At 39.4% G+C, this 23,281-nt stretch overlaps 1 protein-coding gene across 4 annotated transcripts; it reads right to left on the bottom strand.

Moving 5' to 3' along the window:
* Nucleotides 1-1,176: 1,176 nt before the first annotated feature.
* Nucleotides 1,177-23,207, bottom strand: Dmrt99b (doublesex-Mab related 99B). Of its 4 annotated transcripts, none has more exons than XM_072911472.1 (6): nucleotides 22,446-23,207; nucleotides 19,941-20,277; nucleotides 6,107-6,229; nucleotides 5,133-5,437; nucleotides 3,984-4,290; nucleotides 1,177-2,882 (listed from the first exon to the last, which is right to left on the bottom strand). In XM_072911472.1, the coding sequence occupies exons 1-6, from the start codon at nucleotides 22,713-22,715 to the stop codon at nucleotides 2,554-2,556; spliced, it is 1,671 nt and encodes a 556-aa protein (XP_072767573.1). In that variant the 5' UTR covers nucleotides 22,716-23,207; the 3' UTR covers nucleotides 1,177-2,553. The 4 variants fall into 4 exon arrangements, with proteins under 4 accessions (XP_072767573.1, XP_072767594.1, XP_072767583.1 ...); XM_072911493.1 differs by having other exon boundaries at nucleotides 3,984-4,275; XM_072911482.1 differs by having other exon boundaries at nucleotides 5,133-5,422.
* Nucleotides 23,208-23,281: the final 74 nt, after the last annotated feature.

Raw genomic sequence — 23,281 nt, 5'->3', positions numbered from 1 at the left:
GCACCGGCGCGCGGGCACAAATTGCCGGGGTTATATAACGCTGGGCGCGTGTTCAGGCATCGACCTATCCGGATATGCGCCTTGTAGAGGCCAGTCGATTATCGGTATTCCATCGATACCGTGTACCTAAGCGTGCTGGAACACGCCGCCGACGTAATTGCCGAAGTATTCGCGACGTGTGGGTGGACTTTTCTCCTCCGTCAGAGAACCGGCCGAAGAAACATTAATTGAACAAAATTCGATCGGTCCAATTGCACGTGTTTTCAAAACACGTTGTTTGTTCAACGATTTTTTTAAAGATTATACAGTTACATTACGTTAGTTTAAGTTTTAAAAATATATAAAGTATGAAAGGAATTTTTGGATTTTATTTTGTTTTACTATAATTTACTCGACTTGAATTGGAGAGAGATTATTATGCACAATTTAATACGAGGATATAAAATTGTCCAAAAATATTCTCCGATATGCAAGTGTGGGAAATTTTATGACGTACCCCTCTGCGACTGTATCCGCGTAAATCGAGCGGCAGAATTGACTACTCGCACATTGACCGAGATTGGTTTATTGGAAACGGCGCAGCGCGATTTGAGATCGATCGACCGTGAAACGATTTCGGGAATTCAACGACGTCGCATATCCCATTTCTTCACCTGCGAACGGCGCTCGTCATCCGATACCTTTTCCTTTCGTTGATCGAAGGTCGCTGTGAAATTTTCATTCAGCTGGAAGACCTGTCTTTCGTCAAATCAGTCCTTGTTCTTTATCCCCCGCATCTGGAAAAGACACGTGTTCCGCATCTCCTTCTGTCATAACGAATTACGTTAGCGCAACAACGTTTCACTTGTAATCTGAATTACGAAACCTGTGAGAAGATATTATTGTCAAGATTTAATGATAGCGCATTTTCTTAAGCATTTTAAATTAGCATTCGTTTTAAATAATTAAATAGTTTTAAATTATTAATTACATATTAATAGAAGAGAGAAAAATTTCACACTAACAATAAGTCATCTGTATCGAAATGTAGATTAAGGCGAGATAAATTAGCGCGTCATTTATCGAAAGATATTTTTCCACACCCAATAGCCATAATTCTCACGAAATGAAAATTAATTTAATAGATCGAAAAAAATGGGGCGCGAATGTGAGTGAAGACGTAAAATGGAATATCAATATCTTATTTATTGGATGTATCTTCGGTCTATACATTTTTTTCGAGTAACATGTCATTTGTGGTAACTACGGTAAAACGATGCTTCCGGTCCGCTAGCGGCTAAAATCTAAATATCTTGCAGGCGTTATTTACTTACAGGCAAACACTTACATGTATATTACGTGTGTACGCGTTTAACATATTCCGGCAAATCTCGAGATTAATGCAAGATAAAATTAGCTATATAGACGTTGTATTTACAGACTCACCTCCCTCTTCGTTTGGTTGATATACTTGTCGAGAACTTGTTACCTACATACGCACACACATATCTCTGTCTATATTTTTTTCGTCTTTATCTACACATGTATAAAGTATACTCTGGAGATGAACGCAGACTGCAGATCCCTTTATCTTCCGACGCTTCGTTCCTCGTATCGTCGTGTACGAAATCGTGTACGGAATCGGCGCGGAAATTTCTAACGCGGAGATATCTGATTAATCCGAGCATCTTTTTCGCGTGTAGAGAAATGTATACGTGTATGGATATTAAAACGGATTGTCAGACACCCTCGCCAAGTCCTCGACGCCCTCGCAAAGATGCAAAAAGCGACGATATTTATTCATTTATTGTCTACTGGAACAGCTTCATTCATTTGCGACCGTCATTTGACTTACATATTGCCCGTAAGCGTCGATAATGATAATGAGTTTTCCGATTCTTCGATTATCTAGAGTTTTTCCTCAAGACGACAGTTTATCGGTCTCTCAAAATCATAGTTTCCTTTTCGAAGTAGAAACTTCTCTCCTTGACACATATTTTGCTAACCATCGAAATTACGTATATTCTTGCTAGCGAAAGGACGGCCAGTCACTAAAATTATCCGCCGTGTAAAGATGATTTAAAAACGATGTCCAGTCCAAGGAATCGGAAAAGAATCTCTTTCGCTTCGTAGATATATTTATTAAGGTATTCCGTATTTTCTCACCACTGCAAACTTTCGTCTATTTCGCGTATTGAGAAATTCGTGGATACATTATCCCCGGAATATTCAACGTCGTTTGCTAGGAGATGCTGGAAGACTCGCCGATCGATTATTCCAAGCAGTTGGTTTCTCGATAGGAGGATTGTCGATTCCGCCAGTGTATATAACTTCCGATCCAACGATCGATCAACGTGAAATTTTCACGATCGCGTTATTGTCGTCGCGATTACCAGCGATTTTAAACAATCTTTCGCTCATTGACCAAAAGATGAGCCGAGACCACCGGATATCGCGTCGAAGCTTCTCTCTTAACGGCAGCGGCGCGGCCGTTTATCCGACAGGAACACACGTCGTCGTCCGTTATGGGACTATCGAGGGATACGACCAGACGGCGGCATGGCTTTCGTCCGGTCACTCGGAGTAACTGGTCTTGTCGCTGGCGTCGTCGGGACTGGTCTCCCGGTAGGCGTCCCCGGCGGTGCCGTTGGCGTGCAGGCTCTGGTTAGGCGGCTTGATGACAGTTGGCAGGTAACCCGTGCCGGTGTACGGCGCGGCCAGGAACCGATGTCGCGTCGACGGTATCGGGGTGGTGCAGTAAGCGGCGCGGCTCGCGTACGCCGAGACGGATGCGGCGGATGCCGCGGCGGCCGACGCCAGGGCGCCCGCCAGCGGCGAGAACGCCGACTTGGGCTGCAGGCTGTCCTCGCAGACCAGCACTTCCATGGCGGACACCACGTCGCCTGCCGACAAACAGGCAGATTCTCGTTTTCTCTTTCTGGCATCGCGATCACGTTATTATCCGTCGTTGTCGATTAAGTTTAATCACCAGGAGATAATATCGTCGCGAAGAGAGGAGAGAATTTAGTACGAGTTAGGAGCTTGTAATTTATTTGAAAAGAAAGCAGCTCGCGTGTCAAGAAAATTAAAAAAAAAAAAAAAAAAAAAAAAGAACGATTGAGGTAGAAATTAAATAACGAGCACCAACTTGTGAGTTTTCTAAAATCGTCCAACATTATTGCATTTGCGCAGTTTTTTGAATAATTAAATATAGGGTAAACTAGGGTATGATGGCCATACGGAAAAGATGGCTGTAATTTTTTCAATAATCGCTTTTTTAGTCATTATCAAAGATAATCGATATTTACAGTAGTTTATGTGCATACCATTATTCGAAATAACGATATTGTGAATCTTATATATTTTTACTTTTAACTACCTGCAAAGTTTTTCATTTGTCCACTAAAAACTGTTATAACGACGAATAAATTATAGTTAAGCTATCGTAATCGACGTTAGATATATTATAAAGATATGTAAATTGTTATATGACCAATAATTTTTATTTTCGTTTTCACTATCTTTTTATAAATATTATGGCCATCTTCCCGTCACTATGGTCATCTTTTCCTTAAAAGTTGGGTAAAGATGGCCAATGCTTACGTTGTACTATTTTGATGATATAAAATTTCTATTAATCATTTTCCTTTTATTTTCGATAATATTACGTAATTTAAGCTTCAGTGAAGATAATATGCCAAACGCTATTAAAAAATAACAGAAATAAAAGTATGTTTTTTGCATTTTAAAAAACTATGGCCATCTTACCCGAGTTTACCCTAATTATTCTGGCGAAAAAATGATCAAAATGTATATTCAATTTTAAAAGGCAGCTTGAAATTTTCTTTAAGATCTTAAAAGTGCTTAGATTACATCACGCATCGTAAAAAAAAAAAAAACATTTAATAATCATCGTCATATCGTTTTAAAATACACTTTTGCATGATTATTCGAAAAGTGAAACTCGCTCTCATCGGAGATGCTTCAAAACTAAAAGGACCTACCTTTGCAACGATGGAGAAGCGCTTCGACGTCGGCGCGACGTCTTCCGGGAAACACTCGTAGCAGGACGTCCACCGGCGAACGTTGCTGCTGCTGTTGCTGCTGTTGTTGCTGTAGCTGCAACCCGCAGGTCTGCTGGAGATTCTGCATCTGCATCTGCATCTGAATCTCTCGCGGCTCGGGTATGTGATGGTGGTGCTGATGCTGATACAGCGCCGGTGTGCAGTACGCCAGCGGGCTCGCCGTCGGTCCGTAAAGAGGCGCGTACGGAGGAAAGTGCACCGTCGCCGCGGCCTGCAATCGCAAGAACTAGTTTGTGAATTGTCGCGAATCAGATCTTACGTTTGAAGATCAAAAAAAAAAAAAAATAATAATTCCTTCCTTCTCTCCCCCCTTTTGATGTTACACCGCGCGTTTTTCTTTCAACAGGTCTACTCGAATCTTGTGAAAAAAATTCTCTAATCTTTCCTCAGGTATTTTTGTTCATAAAATTCCAGATAAAATAAATATCTTACAGATTTTTTGGTCGTACAACTTTCTAAAGTAATTTTTTTTATTGCATGTGTTTTCTAATGTTCTTACTCATACAAAAAAAAAATACACAGCCACTTTCAAGCCGCAAGTTTCAAGTGTTAGATTTGCAAATGTACTGAAAAAATTGAATAGCTTTCGTAAACATTTTCATTTTTTCATCACTAAAAATCACTTATAATAAAGAATATGTATTGCGTATCCAATATATATTTTATTGAAATTATTACATTAAATATATAAACAAATATATGTTTATAATATATATTTAAATACATAATTTACTTACGTTGCCGACTGTATATAATATGAGAATAAAATTATTAAAGAAAGAATTAAAAAAAAAAAAATCCTCCGAGTCCCAATAAAATTCCCTAATTTTTCTAGGTACAAAAGAAAACCTTCAGGTTTCTTCTTTTTTTTGAAAGAGTAGATACCCAATTAAAGAAGAAAATCTTGTTCATAATAAATAAAGAAGAAAACTTTAATAACTCATAATAAGAAAATTGTATGCGTCTTTCATCTCTGAATAGAACTCAACTATAAAACTAAAATATTGCTTCGATAGATCAATCATTAGATTTAACAAAGATACACTCGGTATAAGGAGTAGAACTCACAGCTAACGGGGGAAGCGGGGGACTGGGCCTAGGCTGCACCAGGTCCACCGGTTGTAGGGAGGTTTGCTGCGTCTGTTGCTGCGGGGGGCTGTCGCTCTTGCGTAAGCTGAGGTTCTCCGGCGCCGGGGTGTCCTCCCTCTGGGGCGTCAAGGCCGGCGTCAACGGCGGCGTGTGCGTCGGGCTCTGCGAGCCCGCTTCGGGGCTGCCGTCCTCGGAGTCGTTGAGACTGCTGGTGCGCTTCCTCAGCGTCGCCTCGCCGGATTCTGGTATCCCCGAAGAAGTCGGCACCACTGTAACATTCGCCACTTTGCGGGAGAACTTTATACGGGGAACTCAACAGCTTATTGACGTGTCGGAATGCGAGGGGAACTTGAAGTTAATTGCAACGAGGGGTATTTCGAATATTTGACGTTACGTGCAGCGGACTTACAATTGATGGACGGAAATGGAAAGAAATGGTTAAGTAATGAGATATATTTTTTTATAAGATATTAAAATTCTAATATATTCTTTGATGTGATTAGCGTTTAATTTAACTGTAATTTCTACATTCTCTTCTATCATACAATGTGCAAATGAAAAGATAATCTTTTTATATTTGACCTCTACGAGAGCCAAAGATGTAGGAGATTCCAGATTAAAGAAAGAAGCAAGATAAAATGTGTAATTTTTAAATGTATTTACATTTGTATGGACCAATAATAAAGGAATATAAGCGTTGATTATAAAATAATCTCTATACGTAATCTCGAAATCATCGTGTATTCTTACACGGGAAGAGAATAATAATGCAAACGTTGTTGTCTTCTATCAACTGGTCGTAGTTTGGCAAGTGAATGAAATAGCCAGGGTGATTAAAAATTATTTTTAAGTTTTTTGTTAGTGAATATTTATGGCCAGAATGTTCCAAGTATGCCTTTGTTAATATATATTTATATTATCGGACCGTATACGTATTAATGATCTTAATTTACCTAATGAATGATCGACTCGTAGCTCGCCACCAGAATCGGAATCACGATCGTCCTCGTTACCGATATCGCTGGTCGACAGGATCGTTGCCGTCGTGCTCTCGGAGACTCTGGATCGCTTCGATCCTGCAAATAGAACAGCGTCGCTTCTCTCAGTATGCGTCTTTGACAATAATTTCCTCAGCGAAGAAAAACTCGAGAGTATCGCAATTTCTCTTGTTCTTATCAATCGAGATTATTAGAAAATAATTGATGGAGGTCGCGCAAAACGCGAAGAGACGCGTCTCTCCGACGCTTTATTCCGGCGAAAAGTAAAGCAGGGCACGGCACCTTCGAGCTGCCAGCATTCGTGTAGGGTAAACTCGGGTAAAATGGCCATCGTTTTTTAAAATGCAAAAAACATACTTTTATTTTATTTATTTTTTAATAGTGTTTAACATATTATCTTCACTGAAGCTTAAATTATGTAAGATTATCGAAAATAAAAGGAAAATGATTAATAGAAATTTTATATCATCAAAATAGTACAACGTAAGCATTGGCCATCTTACCCAACTTTTAATGAAAAGACGACCATAATATTTATAAAAAAATAGTGAAAACGAAAATAAAAATTATAGGTCATGTAACAATTTACATATCTTTATAATATTGTCTAACGTCGATTACGATAGCTTAACTGTAATTTATTCGACGTTATAACAATTTTTAGTAGACAAATGAAAAACTTTGCAGGTAGTTAAAAGCAAAAATAAGATGTAAGATTCACAATATCGTTATTTCGAACAATGTATGCACATAAACTACTGTAAACATCGATTATCTTTGGTAATGACTAAAAAAGCGCACTACGTAGCGATTATTGAAAAAATTACAGCCCATGGCCATCGTACCCTAGTTTACCGTATGCACGCGCGCACACGAGCATCGCGTGGGTGAAATGCGTGAAAGAATCCCGCGCGTGGTGCAAGTCTCTGACCGCTCGTTAAAAAGTTTAACCGTTCGTTTATTAGCAAGGGAGAGGAGATTGATAGACCGGGGAAATATGTAGCCAGAGGAGCGGCTACGCGAACGTCTACAGCTTTCGTCTCCCCTCTTCCGCCCCCACCCTTATCGACCCTCCCTTTTATTAGAGCGCCCCTTCGCTCGTGCCGTTCAAGCACGCGGGACTCTTTAGCGTGTGCTTAACCGCGATTTCCCCGTGTACGGTGAATTACGTTCCTCGACGCGATATGGGCCGATGAATACGATGTGATTTATCGATTAGTAGCAATTACTTAATCTTATTTACGGTATACATTTTAATCTGTTTTTATTTGCTCCGTTTCTCTCGGGTTCTCCTAATCGGAGAGTAAGCATAATAAACTTTCACGGGATAACATTCTCTTTTCCATCGAAAACATTTTTCGCTATTTCATTTAAATGCGTTCACGAATTATTTTCATTAATTGTGCCGCTAATCAATCTTTAATCCGTTCGCGATTCATCAATTTGTCGGCGACGCTGAATAAATCCAGGTAATATCGAGCGCGAACGGGTTTTTCTCTCGAGGGAAAAATTCCACAGCGGGATACAGCTTCTCTTCCCTCCCTCCTCCCGCCCTTCCGGCATCCAGATAATAACATTAATAATTGACATCCGGCCGACGTCAAAGGAAAGGAATGCAATATCGAGGGCCGGTGTTAATGTAGCTGCTGGCGCACCAAGAGAAGCCTCTTAAGCTCCCCACCCCCTCCCCCACCCTTTCCGACATGCCTCGAAGCTAAGTGTCGCGTACACCGATATACACGAACACGTGTCCGCGGACACCGGGTAGAGAAAATCGCTGGTAGATATTACCAGCGGTTATTAAAATATCATTCTCTCGCAGGGAGACCTATACCACTATACCCCCGGCAGGATCAACCCCTCCGGCTCTCTTCGTGCGTGCCACACGATGCTCTAACACGACGTTGAAACTCATATATATCCCTATATCTATCCGTAACCTTCATAAAGTCCCGGCGGCGTAACGAAGTGCATGTCTGCCGGGTCCTTGAGGGTGTCAAGTGTCGGTGCTGCGTTCCTCGAATGTACACAGGGTGTCTCAGGTAACGCCCGGTGCAAACACTGTTACGATCCTGTATCATGATTCACAATGACAGCGAAATTACCGGTGATTTATGCCCGATCTTTTAAATGCAACTTAAGAGTTATCCTTTAATGTGTACTTTTAGAGATGTCGTATGGATGAGTAACTCGAGAGTTCTCTCGACGGATCCCTCTTTATTTACTATTCAAAAACATTCGTTCGGAAACATGTATAATAATTCTTGAATTGCAAAATATAGCAAGTTGATCCATGAATTCGTAGATGAAAATAATCACTGAGAATACCGCGAGAATGCGATATATATATATATGTTTCAAAATGTCCAGTATCCTTCTCCTTAGAAAGTGCGCGTCTAATCAATGGCGGAAGAGATGAGAAAAACGAGAACACGTTGTGAAAAAACGCCCTTCTGTGCGAGGCAAAGCAACGGCAATATAGAGAACACAGTATCGCGAACAGGAATCTTTTTCTTCTCCCTCCTTCTTTCCTTTTTCTCCCGGTACTTGTCTTGAATTTCGAGAAGGGTGCGTGTGCAATTTATTGTAATCTCTCCCGTCCCGAGCACACACATACGCATACACATACATACACGAATGAGAGATCTAACTTCTCTTGGGTGTGTCTTTCGACGCAGGACGACCGTATATGTATACCTAGCGTGTATTTTGAGACGCAGGGAAGTTAATAAAACTCGTTTCGCGCCGTGAAGAAGAGAGAAGCGCCAGCACAGATACTCATCCACGACTTGGCAAAGAAACGTCGATGTTAAATCGAATAGCGTAAACGTGACGGTAAATATTGAGAAATATCATTGGATAATCAAGTGTCTTTCGTTAAATAAAAATGTCGATTTTATCATATTTATTTTTTTTAAACAAGAAACTGGATTTTTTTCAAATTCTTCTGTACGCCGTAAAAATTACGAAAGCAACTTGTTGCTAAAAATGATAAGGGTAAATTCGAGTGATGGAAGATGGCCATAGTTTTTTAAAATGCAAAAAACATACTTTTATTTTTCTTATTTTTTAATAGTGTTTAACATATTATCTTCACTGAAGCTTAAATTATGTAAGATTATCGAAATTTAAAGGAAAATGATTAAAATAGAAATTTTATATTATCAAAATAGTACATAGCCATCTTACCCAACTTTTAAGGAAAAGATGACCATAATATTTATCAAAAAATAGTGATACGATAGCTTAATTGTAATTTATTCGACGTTATAACAGTTTTTAGTGGACAAATGAAAAACTTTAGCAGCTAGTCAAAAATAAAATGATATAAGATTCACAATATCGTTATTTCGAACAATGTATGCACATAAACTAATGTAAATATCGATTATCTTTGATAATGACTAAAAAAGCGCACTATGATTATTGAAAAAATTACAGCCTATGGCCATCGTACCCTACTTTACCCTAATATCAGAAACTAAATGTTAATTATAATTTGTAAATTGATATTAATCTAACATTTAACTATAAGCTCATTATAATCACATGGTTAAAACTCATTCATTTCTTCAGCCGAGAGTCTCCGATTCTTATCAGCCATCAGAGGCTGTCGCTTCAAAGCAAACATGCACGATATCGAGAAAACTTATCTATGTTTCTACACAGTAGCCTTTGGCACACGAGCGACGATTATGTCATTCGCGATCACCGATCACGCAGCCGTCACGGACAGGTCCTGCCGGCCCGCACATTCTTACGACGGCGAGATCGGTGGCGGCGATTAATTAGACGTGTTCGACAATGTACATACGAGAGAGCGGGTGCGGATCTCTCTCTTGACCGACGCGACGCGATGACAAGACGCGCACTCGAAGCAGATACACGCTCACACAACCCGGACCCGGACGGCGGCCGGGTGTTGTTGTAGGTCTACGCCCTAACCTGCGGCGGCGTGGCGTATCAGCGCACGGTGGAGACAGACGCGGACAATGGAATCATGCGAGGACAATACCGAATAATTTAGAATGGCACATAGATATCGGGAGAGGCTCCCGGCGGCCTACGGCGGCGCCGGCGGCGCATAATAGAGAATAGGAGTAATAGGACACAGAGCCTGGCGGGGCAACTGTGGAGGACACGAAACATCCCTATAAATTAGGCTTAGGCGAAACGAGCCCGAGCCCGAGTCCGCGCGCTCGCTCGCCTTCCTTGATACAAACCCGTCTCCTTGCTTCTGGGCAAGACGATTCAAGATTCTGTAAGGATACCTCTACAGTAGGTAATTCCACTTTGGAGCGTTATATCAAATCGTTTGTCGTGGAAACGGAGTGCACTTGTACTGTCATCATCATCCTTTAGCTATTATAAAGAAAGAAAACTAAAAGTTTTCAACAAGCTGGAAATATGATTGTCTTTAAAATCTGGCTATATTTTTTATTAAAAAATACATGTGTATTTTATATATATATATATATATATATATGTTGCGAAAAGATATCTTATTTTTAGTTAGCCCTCTAGTCTTCTGTCACTATTCTTCGAATATAATCCTGTAACGGCATGAATTTCGAATTTGCCAGTTCAGACCCCGAAATTTTGCGAGGGAGACGATGACTGAATGAATTATCAGTTTCTATTGTTCGTAAGAGACCGTAAAGTGACTGGAGTGTGTACGTGAAACTCGGAAACGCTTTCTCTTTCTTTGACCGCGCATGCGATTGATAAACGGCCTTTGTAAATGATGTTAATTTCAGGAAGGGGTCTATTAAATTACAGCTGAAGATAATTTACGCCGAAAGTTTTCCTATTATAAACTGAAATCCTGCTAGCGATTTAATATTTATCGACCAAGGTACGAAAATTTATAGATATATACATATATGTATATGTACAAAAATAGATGCTTAAATTGAATAATTTAAAAAAAGAATTTTTGACAGAAGAATCAAATTGTAATTATATATATGTACATGCAAAAAAATTGTATACATATATATATATATATATATTGTATATATAATAAATATAGCTATCGTAAACTTGCTTTCCCAATAATTCGCAATTTGCTTTGTTATCACGTAAAAAAAATCCACAGTCAAGACCATAATAAAATATTAATTTAAAAGCGAGATTTTTTTCTTTTCTTTCCATAATTTATTTATCTATAATATGTCAAATATATATGTATACTGAATCTTGACTCTAATCAAAATCGGAGTAAATAGAGAATCTAGGTTGAAAATAATTAATTCGAAAACCGATCATATGTGTTTTCATACAAGATATCAATTAAATTTATGAAACAGGGTGGCTTGGAAGGAAGAGAAAACACAATAGTCAGAGAAAGAAAGGGAGAGAATTGCACAGCCAGTAGGATACCGCGATATACACGTGCTGCAGCAGCAGTTCGACTTCAACCCCGGAACGGGATCTGAGCAACGAGAAAAGATTCTCATTATTACGTATCGATACGCCCGGAAAATAGCACCGCCCGATCTGCCGCGCAGAAATGACGCAATTGATTCGGGAGGCCGGTGAGAGAAGGCTCGAAGAAAAGGCAAGTTCCTTATCAGGCATACCAAGAGAAAAAGAGAGAGAGAGAGAGAAAGAGAGAAAAAGCAGGAACGAGATGGGTGGGGGAGGAAGAGCCCTTCAGCTTGCAGCGACAGCAACAGCGAGCAACAGCCCGATCAGTCATTAAATCGTCGCGATTCCCTTTTATTTCCAAGCCTGTATACATGTATGTACACACGTGTATGTATGTGGTCGCGTGTCTGAATATATGTGTGTGTATGTATGCGCGTGGGAGCAACGCTTTATAACGTCCGTGTGTTTTCGTTGTGTGTCGCGGTGAAAGGGGTGAATACGGGATGGTTGTGTATACACCACAGGGTGTATGATGGATAGGGTGAGAGTCGAAAGATGAAGAGAGACAGAGAGAGAGAGAGAGAGAGAAGAAGGTGGAAAAAGATGGGAGGCAAAAAGAGAAAAAGAAAGAGAGAGAGAGAGAGAGAGAGACAACCGAGGGTAGGAGAGGAGAAACGTTGGAGAGCGATCGGGCGTAACGTTTTTAATTGTTTCGCACCCAGCCACCTTTTGTTTTGGCGTTTATGCCTCGTAAACGTTTGCCCGAGCCTCTCTCTCTCTCTCCAACGGCTTCCTCCGGGAGAGAGGGGGCGCGATTCGCCCTTCCTGCGCTGTCGCGCTTCCATTCCCCGCCCCACAGGGGTTCCTTCGAGAGTTCGTCCTTCCGCGCGTCGCGTCTCACTTCTTTTTATTTCCCGAGGAATATAACGTGATCGTTAGTTTTTCCTTCCTACCCGCCGTGCCGGTTCTACAACGATGGCTTTCACGCTCGGCTGGATGCTCGCCAATGCGTTACGTACGCCAGGCTAAACCGCCATGTTGTCGCGTGAAGGGAAAGATTTGCCTTGCCATCGACTCTGGTGAGTTACATTTATACAATTGTTTTTTTTTTCTTTTTTTTTTTTTTTATTATTCGATTAAGAGGTCACATTATTATTTAATTTTTTCATTATATATAAATTTATATATTTTATAAATAAATTTATATAAAAATTTTTCTTTAAAATTATTATTGGTTGAGAAAAAATATTATTACGCAGAATCTTTGTTAAGACTTCTTTTCATTAAAGCTGTAATAATAATTATATTCGTTATAATAAATGTAACATATTGTGCAAATATTTTTTTACGAATCGAATCAAATAATTGAACGTCCTTCTGTTAAATTAATTCAGTCGATTGATTGAATGGAATGATTCTTTTATGCTCGCGGAAGTAGCAGAAGAGCGAAGCCTCTGCTGCCGTTAAGTGTCTGATTTCTCCACCGCTCTTTTTTTCTTTTCGAGAGGGCTGATACGGCTTCCGAAGATTATTTTAACCGGTCTTCGTCGAAACTAGGTTGCATCGAGTCAATCATACATCATGTATGCGTGATATGATAATACTTCTGAAATTTTGAAGGACGCGTGCACCTTTTTAGAAAATTGAATTAAAAAGAGGGAAAATCTTACAACGAAATATGCAAAGAGAAGAGAATTTAATCCAGCAGGTTGCTGTAAGAGAACGCGTTCGATTATTATCTGTACACACTGTTACAACAGTCTTAAGACCTTTTTTTCTCCTCAGAAGCTTCATACCAAATTTTCAAACATTTTGAAACGCCGAGCAACAACTTCACAGCCGCTCGCAGCGCATCTCCATATCATTTTGTATGTGAAGAGGATCAGCTCTCTTACTCGCTTTGCATTCACGCCGAGTTACCGGCATTGAAATCACGTCTTCGCAAGATGGTATTTAGCGACATTCCCGCAAATCTCATATCGATCAACAGAGATCGAGCTGCCAAGATCCTGGGGGAATCGCAGACGGGGAGAGCGACGGGGGAGGAAGGAGGGGAAAAACGCGTAGTCGGAGAACGCTGGCAGAAGTTTTGTTCAAACACTCTTAGAGACGTGCTCCTTCGGCGGCGTTGCACGTGTACATGCATTCGACCCCGAAGAGCGGGTACACCTATGCAAATAGGTAAGGTCGGGCCAGGCCTTACCTATCTGTCCGCGTTTGTGTTCCCCGAAGTCCCGCTGACTCTTTGCAAACAATGTTGCCAGGCACGTCGTAAGAGCATAAGTAGCCGTGCGAGCGTGCCGCGCGATCCTGCCTTATCCGGCTTCGGATTTGATTACTTAAATCCATGTGTTTGTCTTGCCGAGTTCTCTCTCTCCTGCGCAGCGTGTACTTCGATGTACCACAAGCTGATGTAAATGCGCGATCGATTAACGGCATCGGCTCTCGCCGTTACTAATTCTCTTTGCTGCACATTTTACAATTAAATACTTTAGAGCGATGATATATCTTTCTTTTATCTAGTTTATTTTATATTAGAAAAGCAAGATTTATCTATTTATTTATTAAATTTATAAATTTTTAATTTCTACTTTTAATTTATACGAAAATCGCGTGTATGGTTAATGGAATTTATATATAGGGTAAACTCGGGTAAGATGACCATAGTTTTTTAAAATACAAAAAACATACTTTTATTTTTCTTATTTTTTTAATAGTGTTTAGCATATTATCTTCACTAAAGCTTAAATTACGTAATATTATCGAAATTAAAAGGAAAATATTTAACAGAAATTTTATATTATCAAAATAGTACAACGTAAGCATTGGCCATCTTACCCAACTTTTAAGGAAAAGATGACCATAGTGACGGAAAGATGGCCATAATATTTATAAAGAAATAGTGAAAACGAAAATAAAAATTATAAGTCATGTAACAATTTACATATCTTTATAATATGTCTAACGTCGATTACTTAACTGTAATTTATTCGACGTTATAACAGTTTTTAGTGGACAAATGAAAAACTTTGCAGGTAGTCAAAAGTAAAAATATATAAGATTCACAATATCGTTATTTCGAATAATGAAAAGCACATAAACTACTGTAAATATTGATTATCTTTGATAATGACTAAAAAAGCGATTATTGAAAAAATTACAACCATCTTTTCCGTATGGCCGTCATACCCCTTTGTGAGAATAATTTGACTTTTTGTCCGGAAAGAATTCGGCTTTTAAATTGATCTACCCGCAACACGAGGGATTAAATTCCAAAATACGGACAGACAGGTGAAGAAGCTTTCGACATCTCTGAGAGAAATCCAGTCATGCGATCGGAATCTTTCTTGCGTCGCTTATTCCACACCGCGTGAATTCACACGAGCGCGGGTGCGGACTGCGGACGATCCAAGGGGACCGACCGTATTACAACGGGAACGAAATAATTTCCTGGTGTCCTCCGCAGCCGCGAAGGACGAAGAACGGAAGCGAACTGGTCTTTCACAAAGTTTCTTGGACACTCGAAGAACCTTCTATCTCTCTCCCTCTCTCTCTCTCTCTCTTTTGCTGGAGAAACTGCCGGATAATGGTCTCCGGTAGACGGAGCGACCAAGTGATCCTTACGGGATAAAGGGTGTGTCGCACACGTACGTACAAAAGGCGCCTGCCGCGTGTGCGTGTGTGTCATTGCGCGTATTCCTACAAAGACGCCGCGGTATATCCTCCCTGCTCCTCCATACGGAGAGAATTTCAGCGGAAAGACCAAATCTCTACATCCACATCCTTTTTGACATAATGACTGCCACGCGGCGTTTAGCCCTTTGCTACGCAAAATCCACGACTCGTGCACTTTAATCCCTCAGTAAATGTCAGTTGATACGATCAAGGATAAATAACACTTGGAACTATCCTACACATTGTAGCGATTAATTATTATAGACTATATTGTATAAAGTACAATTAAGTGTTAGGTCGAATATTATTTATGTACATGTGTAAGAGAAGGGAGTCTAATTTTATTTAAATAATTTTATTTAAAAGATAAATGTCGCTATATATGAAATATATAGATATATTTTATATATTTTGAAAAATTGAATCGGAGAATATGAATAAGAAATCTTCAAAATTACAAATATTAAAAATATTAAAGATATATGCACATTATGACTAAAATACATGATCTTTATTATCTATTTTACTGTTCTAATTATTAGTAAATCATCGATTTAATTCTTTATTAAGCGAAATATTTTTCGATCCATGAATGGTAGTATGTATCTCACAAATGTGCTAATTTTTCTATTATTTTCCTCTACTTCTTGAAATAATTTTTTTTATTAGTACTTGGTTAATAAGCCAGACACTAAAGTGTACATAAAAGACAGAAGAGCAAATTAACAAGTATTAGGATGAATGAAAAAATTAAAGTAGTAAAATATCTTAAAATAAATAGGATGAAAAAAATAACTTTTATTTTTAAACAATTTTTATAAAAATGCAAAATAATTTTTGTCAGAGTTCTAACATAAAAATAAACAGACTTAAATAACAGTATTACTATAAAAATATATAAAACAAGCAAATAAATGAGAAAACAAAGGAAACAATAACAAATTCAAAACTAAAAAAAAATAGAAAGTAAATTTTTTTGCAAGATTCGCGTTTGGATTCTAGCCGAGTCTAGACAGTCATAAAGCGTGGAGGCGATCGAGATAAGAGAATACCTAAAAGGACAAGTTTGACCTAGAGATATAACAAGAGCGATATACTTTAGCCTGAACATGTATCTATTGGATACTGCGACTAACGGAGGATTAATTAAATTAACATTTGTAATAACAAAAATGTCGAATCAGACAATTATTAAATTTTGCGAAACAAATAAAGCGGATCAGATAAATGCATTCTGTTTGAATCGCGGAAATATCTCTGGACAAAGAGGATTAATGACATTCCACGGTTTTTTCGCATTATCGCAATGACGATAAAAATTATCAAAACGGAAAAGTAGCATTAACCTGGGGGAAAAAAAAGAATAACGGAATAAAGAAACCACAGTCCCTCCCGGCGTTTCTCGTCGAAAGTTTTCTCCGCGCGTTCGAAGAAAGGGAGATCCCTTTTTTTTTCTCCTTTTTTGCCAAGTCGCGCGAGTGTCCGTTCCCTTAACATTAAGTATAAAGAGGTGGATATCTCTTTCCCCGTTCGCGATATAATGGGGGCTCGTCGAGTTTCTCTCCGCCACCGAGAGTGCCACCCACCCACTTGGCAGCAGGGCAACTTCGTGATCTCTCCGACCTACCCAAAAAGAGAGAGAGAGAAAAAGATGGGGAGTGTATGGTTGTGTGTGTGGGTGCGTATACTACCGACCAACCCAGAATCCCCCGCGGTCGAAGGCACTGGCCCGAGAAATTCAATTACTGCTAAACTTCTCGACCGAAGACTCTCCCCGGCGCGTCTATATACTACTGTAAGCACTCTGTTTCGAAGATCGGCCAGAGAGACATCTTACATTTTCTCCCTCATCCCGCAAAGACGTAGACAGGCAGGTACACTTGGGATCGTAATTGAAACCAGGTGCACCCGAGGGCTTCCCTCATCCTTGTCGTACTGGGACAGTGTCTTCGTCGTTCTTCGCGGTTTTTACTGTTTTCAACGATACCGGTATTAATGATTAAAATTTTTGTGTAATTAAACAAACTAGCGAAAGCATACTTTATAATGGATTAATGAAAAGTTACTATGACGCGAAAAGTTATTTTCACTAGCGTAATCTACGAAGAATAATAGATTTTTACTCTTCAAAGATTTTCTTTTAATAGACATTGAATTTATGTTTCAATTTTATTGCATCAATGTACATATTTGATATCAAAAGCAAAAAATTGAGACAAATTCAAATTCATCAGTGAATAAAAATAATGCTATGATGAGACAGTTAATCTCAGTTAATGATTCACAACTCTCTAAATGGTGAGTAAATCTATTTTCACTGATCATTATTAAAAATTTGTCGGTCTACAGATACAAATTTATAGGTTTAGATATCGGACTTGACAGATTTACGAATTTGCGAATTTATGCGTCGATGAATACGAGAGAGAAATAATTTCACTTTCAATTAATCCTTAATTACTTGTGAAAGTCAAAGGACATCCTTCCTCACAATCTTTCCTTTTTTCCTATCGGCGACAGAATCCGTGTTCTGTAAAGAAGCACCTCCACTTCGAAGAAAATGTTCGCTCCTGATATTCTTTGTCGACACCGTTTGTCTTTTTTTGCACGCTTCGGATTCACCTGCACGGCGATCGCTATCAGACTTAGTGCTTTTCTCATCTCTTCCTCCTTTTTTTTTCTTTAAGCGATATAATCAGAAATACATTGCAGGAAGCTCAGATAAAAATTCCATGCAATAATAAAATCGTACGCGCGTATACAAAGGTGAATATTTTATAAAGTTTAAATTGTGCAATATTTCTAAACTAAAGATTTAACAATATATAACGTTTTTATTTTATATATTAAATAAGATTTTTATTCTCGTTATTTCTTTATTCTCGCCAATAATTTATTTAGAAAACATGTCAATCATTTTTTTTCAGAATTTATATCAAAAAGACGTCAAAAGTATTTTGGCATTTATTCGAGAAAAGATAGATGTAACCGATAAAATGCCATATGTATGAGCAGTTGAATGGATTGTTCTGTACACTTTTGTTGCAAGCGCGAGCTGAATGGACATGCGTGTAACGAGATGTGTCACGATACAGGTAGATTTTATTAACCGCAACTATTCGCGATACGAGAGCGCAACGAAGGGCAATCTTTTGCCGGACGTCACCGCCAGAGATAACAAATAAAATGCAATTGCGAACGATAGAAAAGTGCTACATAAAGTGGTCGTTACAAACCGATAATCGATTGTAACCGCATTGTTAAAAAGTGATACTGGCCAAAAGAAAAAAAGAACTGATATTCAAGAGTAGATGTTTCAAACATGATTATTCTCATTGCGCATTTAACATTAAATGTCACCCGTAATCCATTTACAATTCCAACTCTATCTGTTTAATGAAAAGTAAGCAAAATATCGAAATATTCAAAGATGTAGGCATTCACGTCTAAATATACGTTAAGAATACGGTAAACTAGAATATGATGGCCATACGGAAAAGATGGTCATAGACTTTAATTTTTTCAATAATCGCTAAATAATGCGCTTTTTTACTGATTATCAAAGATAATCGAAATTTACAGTAGCTTATGTGCATACATTGTTCGAAATAACGATATTGTAAAGCTTATATCATATTTTTACTTTTCACTACCTGCAAAGTTTTTCATTTGTCCATTAAAAACTGTTATAACGTCGAATAAATTACAGTTAAGCTATCGTAATCGACGTTAGACAATATTATAAAGATATGTAAATTGTTACATGACCTATAATTTTTATTTTCGTTTTCACTATTTTTTTATAAATATTATGGCCACCTTTCCGCCACTATGGTCATTTTTTCCTTAAAAGTTGGGTAAGATGGCCAATGCTTACGTTGTACTATTTTGATAATATAAAATTTCTATTAAATACTTTCCTTTTAATTTCGATAATATTACGTAATTTAAGCTTCAGTGAAGATAATATGTCAAACATTATTAAAAAATAAGAAAAATAAAAGTATGTCTTTTGCATTTTAAAAAACTATGGCCATCTTACCCGAGTTTACCCTAAAATATATTTTTCGAGTATCGAATGTCGATCAAACGCGAGCTAGCAATTTTATCAGATTCGTCGATGCCAATGCAAAGATGCTGGCAAGGTGTATTAATCAGAGAACCGAGAGGGCTTATGTCAGGTCGCGTGTGCATTCCACTTAAGTATGGGGTGAGAATGAGCCGTGGAAAAGAAGTCCTTTCGCGGAAGGAGAGCGGAAGGGTCGAACGCAGAGAATTAAAGACCATCGTTAACGAGTACGACTTTCGCTTCGAGTGGTATAATAAGGGCCCGCGAGCTTGTGGGCCATTATTTACTTAACAACATTACAGGCCCTGGCGGCCACTTGGCCTACTTAAAGGCGTGGTACGCACGCTCCTAATGGGCACTCCGTCCGCAAGTCACGCGTGTGCCGAACGCACATGCGCGCCCGCTTCTTGGTCGCGTGCCGCCGATTACACGCCCGCGGTTTTATTGCACTCCTCGCTAAATAGCGATACGCTAACTTTCTTTTTCTTTTTTTTTTTTTTTTTTTCTTTCTTGCGGTCTCGGCCCGACTTTCCAACCTAGTATTTCCGCCTGCGTTTATATCGAAAATTGCACGTTTTTTACAATTACATACACAACTTAAAAAAAAAAGAAAAAAAAAGACAAGAGAGAGATTTTTATAATCCAAGCTGAAAAGTTAATACGATTGACACTTACCGACGACGGGCTCGCTCTTCTCGACCTTGGGCTGCCGGTACTCGTCCTGGGTGGACCTCTTCCTCGGCAAAAGGCCGCATTCGGCAGGTTGATGCTGAAGTTGCGTCTGGATATGCACGGCAGCGGCGGCGGCGGCCGCCGCGGCTGCCGCGGGTATCGCGAGGCCCGCCGGACTCGCTACGTGCGCCGGGTGCGGGGGCGGGCTACCAGCTGGCGTCGCGCCGGCGGTCGCCGGTAGAACGGGAGCGGTGGTGCAGCTGCCGGTATTGTATTGCAATTGCAGGCCCAACTCGCGCGCTTCGCTCTCCTCCTGGGCCTGCTGCCGTCTGAGCGCGACCTGAAACAATTCGTCCGCCGCTTGTGAAAACGTAGAGGGAAACCTGGGATGGCGTGAAAATTCTTTACGATTTTATCTCGTTATTTGAAAATAAAAAAATGTATTTTAGGGAAGGAGAGTTCCCTAGTGAGATATTTCCCGATTTGTAAGATTACGCTTTTCATTCTGGTGCAAAAAAAGAGATCGTGAATTATTTCTCTCCCTCTCTCTGTTCATTTCTAGAACGAGTGAGTCTCGTGACTTATATCTGGCGTGGACAGCCAGATAGTCGACTTTAGAAAAATGTCATTTTATCTCGCTCGCCCCCGTTCTCGTTCTTGGCGAATCACCCAGACAACTGCTAGAAGATAAGCAAGTCTCCGGTTATAAAATGCACATCCTCACAGTGATCTTACTTAACCGGGCAACGATATACTTAATAAATGATATCGCGTGTAGATGAAATATTCTATAGAATATATTTCTAGAGAATACGCGTCGCAATATTATATGACTTGGAACTCTCGTAATTGCAAACCGCGATTAGATCTCGTGTCATAGCATTTTCCATCGTGCTATAACATTTTCTGTCATGTATCACAAATTCATAATAAATGTACGTTGATTATTTTGTTAGCCGAAGAATATAAAAAAAAAATTAGGAACTTACAGAAATAGAATATTGAAATTTCGAATGAAATCGAATCGGGCCGAATAAGTCGATCGTACCGAGGGAGCTCGAAACGAAATCTCGGGTACATATATAGTATTACGACCCTGAAATGTTACATGAGCTGGTAATTTTATCTGATCTATGAGCTACCCTAATGCGATCCGCGCTTGTGTTAAATCGCAAAACTGTCTGAATGACAGCTCTTAAAGAGATATCAAATTAAATTATTTTCAATAAATAAAAATATAAATAATGCAATATATATGTATAATATTACACATGTATGAAATACGATAAACTGAGAAGAAGTTTATAGAGAGAATAATACGAATTAAAGTTACAAACTCTCTCTTTCTCTTGCTTTAGACAAAAATGTAATATTAATAGAATTAACATAAAAATAGCCGCAAATGTAATTTACAAATTTAATTTTTCCTTTAATTGATAATTTAATTCATCCTACAAAATTCTATTTATTCTCGTTGTGACATAATTACGATATAAACTCGAAACTTCTCTTGACATAAATAATGTTATATTAATTGACATTGATTTTTTAATAAAGTATATTCTATCTCAATATACACACATAATATTGTGTAGGAGGTATCGTAATCACTATTCTTTTAATAGAGGGATTCTCTGATTAATTTGGAGACGATTTTTCCTCAGAAAATGTTGAAAAAGGTCATAATTTTTTGCAAACTTCTAATTTTTATCATTATATATTTTTATAAGCTCTAAATTAAAAATTTATTAAAGTAAACTCCCTCCGAAATTAACTGAAGAATGTAATTATATTAATCTCTTTACTCCATAAAGTTTAGTTTATGAAAGATCCTTCTTTTTCAATCGCTTATAACTTGAAAATTATTCATACTTCAACATTTTTACTGAGGCATCATCAATCGTCTTCAAATTGGCCGAAAAATCCGCTATAAGGGATATCTGGTAATTATAACTGATATCTTTTAATAATCACATTTTTGCGGAAATTGTAGCACAAATTATTAAAAAAATATAGAATTCTAATAAAATTATAAATCAAAGTATCTTTATATTTTTTGTTGACAATCACACTTTTCATGTATTTTATTAAAACTACAGATTAGTATAATCTCGATAAATTTAAATTTGCGCGTTACTACAAACATTTAAAATAATTTATGTATTCATTCCTGATAATAGCAAAACAAACATATATAAATAGCACAAAATAATCTTTCTTCAAACTTTAATTCATCGAAACTACATATATCGATTACAATCTCTCTCTCTCTCTCTCTCTCTCTCTATATATATATATATATATATATATCCATCCCGATTATTTGTCTCCAATCACGTAAAATCTCGTTGAGCATCGTTTCTGAAATTCATCAACACAGTAATTCTTACATACAAGTTCCAAAAGGGATGTTTTGAAAATAAATTCCTCCGTTTAAGAACTGAAATAATGACAGATCGCGGGACAGAAGGCGACAAAGGCGTTCGACGACCTCCCCCAGGATCTTACCTGAGCAGCCATGACGCGTTGTCTCTCGGCTATGAGGGTGCACTTGGCACACACGCAATCCCGCCATCGGCAATAACGTTTGTGCCCCTTGAGGGCGGACACGACTCCGTGATTGCGACAACGCGCGCACTTGGGGGTCCGCTGATATCTCTCGGCACTGGCGCGCAGGAAAAACGCGGCCGGCAACACGTGATGCTGCTGTTGTTGCTGCTGGTGCTGCATCAGTTGGCCCACGTCGACGCCGAGGCCGACGCCGCGGGGAAGCGACATGTCCGCTCTGCTTAGTTGACGTTAACGGCACTCGCGACGCCGCACCGAGAGGTATATCTCCCGACGCTGATGATGCTGACGACGACGACGATCACCGGCCGCGCGATCACCGGGCACCGCGAATAATTGGGACCGGGCGCGGGGCCGCGTACTCGACGATGCTCGCACCCATGCCGGAGAGGTTTGGGCGATTCTGAGGCTTTTCCCCGGGCGCGATCGCGCTCCAACCGACCTCCTCTCTGTCACGTATTTGTTCGGCGGCGGCGCGGAATCGATACTGCTCGAACACTGGGTGCCACGATCGCGTCACGTCCCCGCAGTTTCTACGCGCACCATCGTCGAGACATTGCGAAATTCGACGCTAACCGTTGGCGGTAAGAACCGATAGGTAGATACTTCCCGGTTAACGCGCGCACGCGCCCGCACTTTCGTAAGGTTTCGTTGGAGGCGACCGCTAAAGTGTCATCCGGAGAACGGCACCCGCTCGTTCGGCTGTCGGGGGCCGAAATGCGGAATCGCGCGGAACCCCGCGACACACTCTCGCCCCCTCTCACTCCCTCTCGCTC

The sequence above is a fragment of the Anoplolepis gracilipes genome, chromosome 1 (genome assembly GCF_047496725.1).
Source record: "Anoplolepis gracilipes chromosome 1, ASM4749672v1, whole genome shotgun sequence".
Lineage (NCBI taxonomy): Eukaryota > Metazoa > Arthropoda > Insecta > Hymenoptera > Formicidae > Anoplolepis > Anoplolepis gracilipes.
This window is presented reverse-complemented; position numbering and strand designations above follow the sequence as displayed.

Coding starts and splice junctions, on each gene's coding strand:
- Dmrt99b (XM_072911472.1), bottom strand. CDS start 22,715: ATGTCGCTTCCCCGCGGCGTCGGCCTCGGCGTCGACGTGGGCCAACTG. Junction 6,230..19,940: donor GAAGAGCGAGCCCGTCGTCG/GTAAGTGTCAAT, acceptor TTCTATTTGCAG/GATCGAAGCGATCCAGAGTC. Junction 2,883..3,983: donor GCTTCTCCATCGTTGCAAAG/GTAGGTCCTTTT, acceptor GTTTGTCGGCAG/GCGACGTGGTGTCCGCCATG.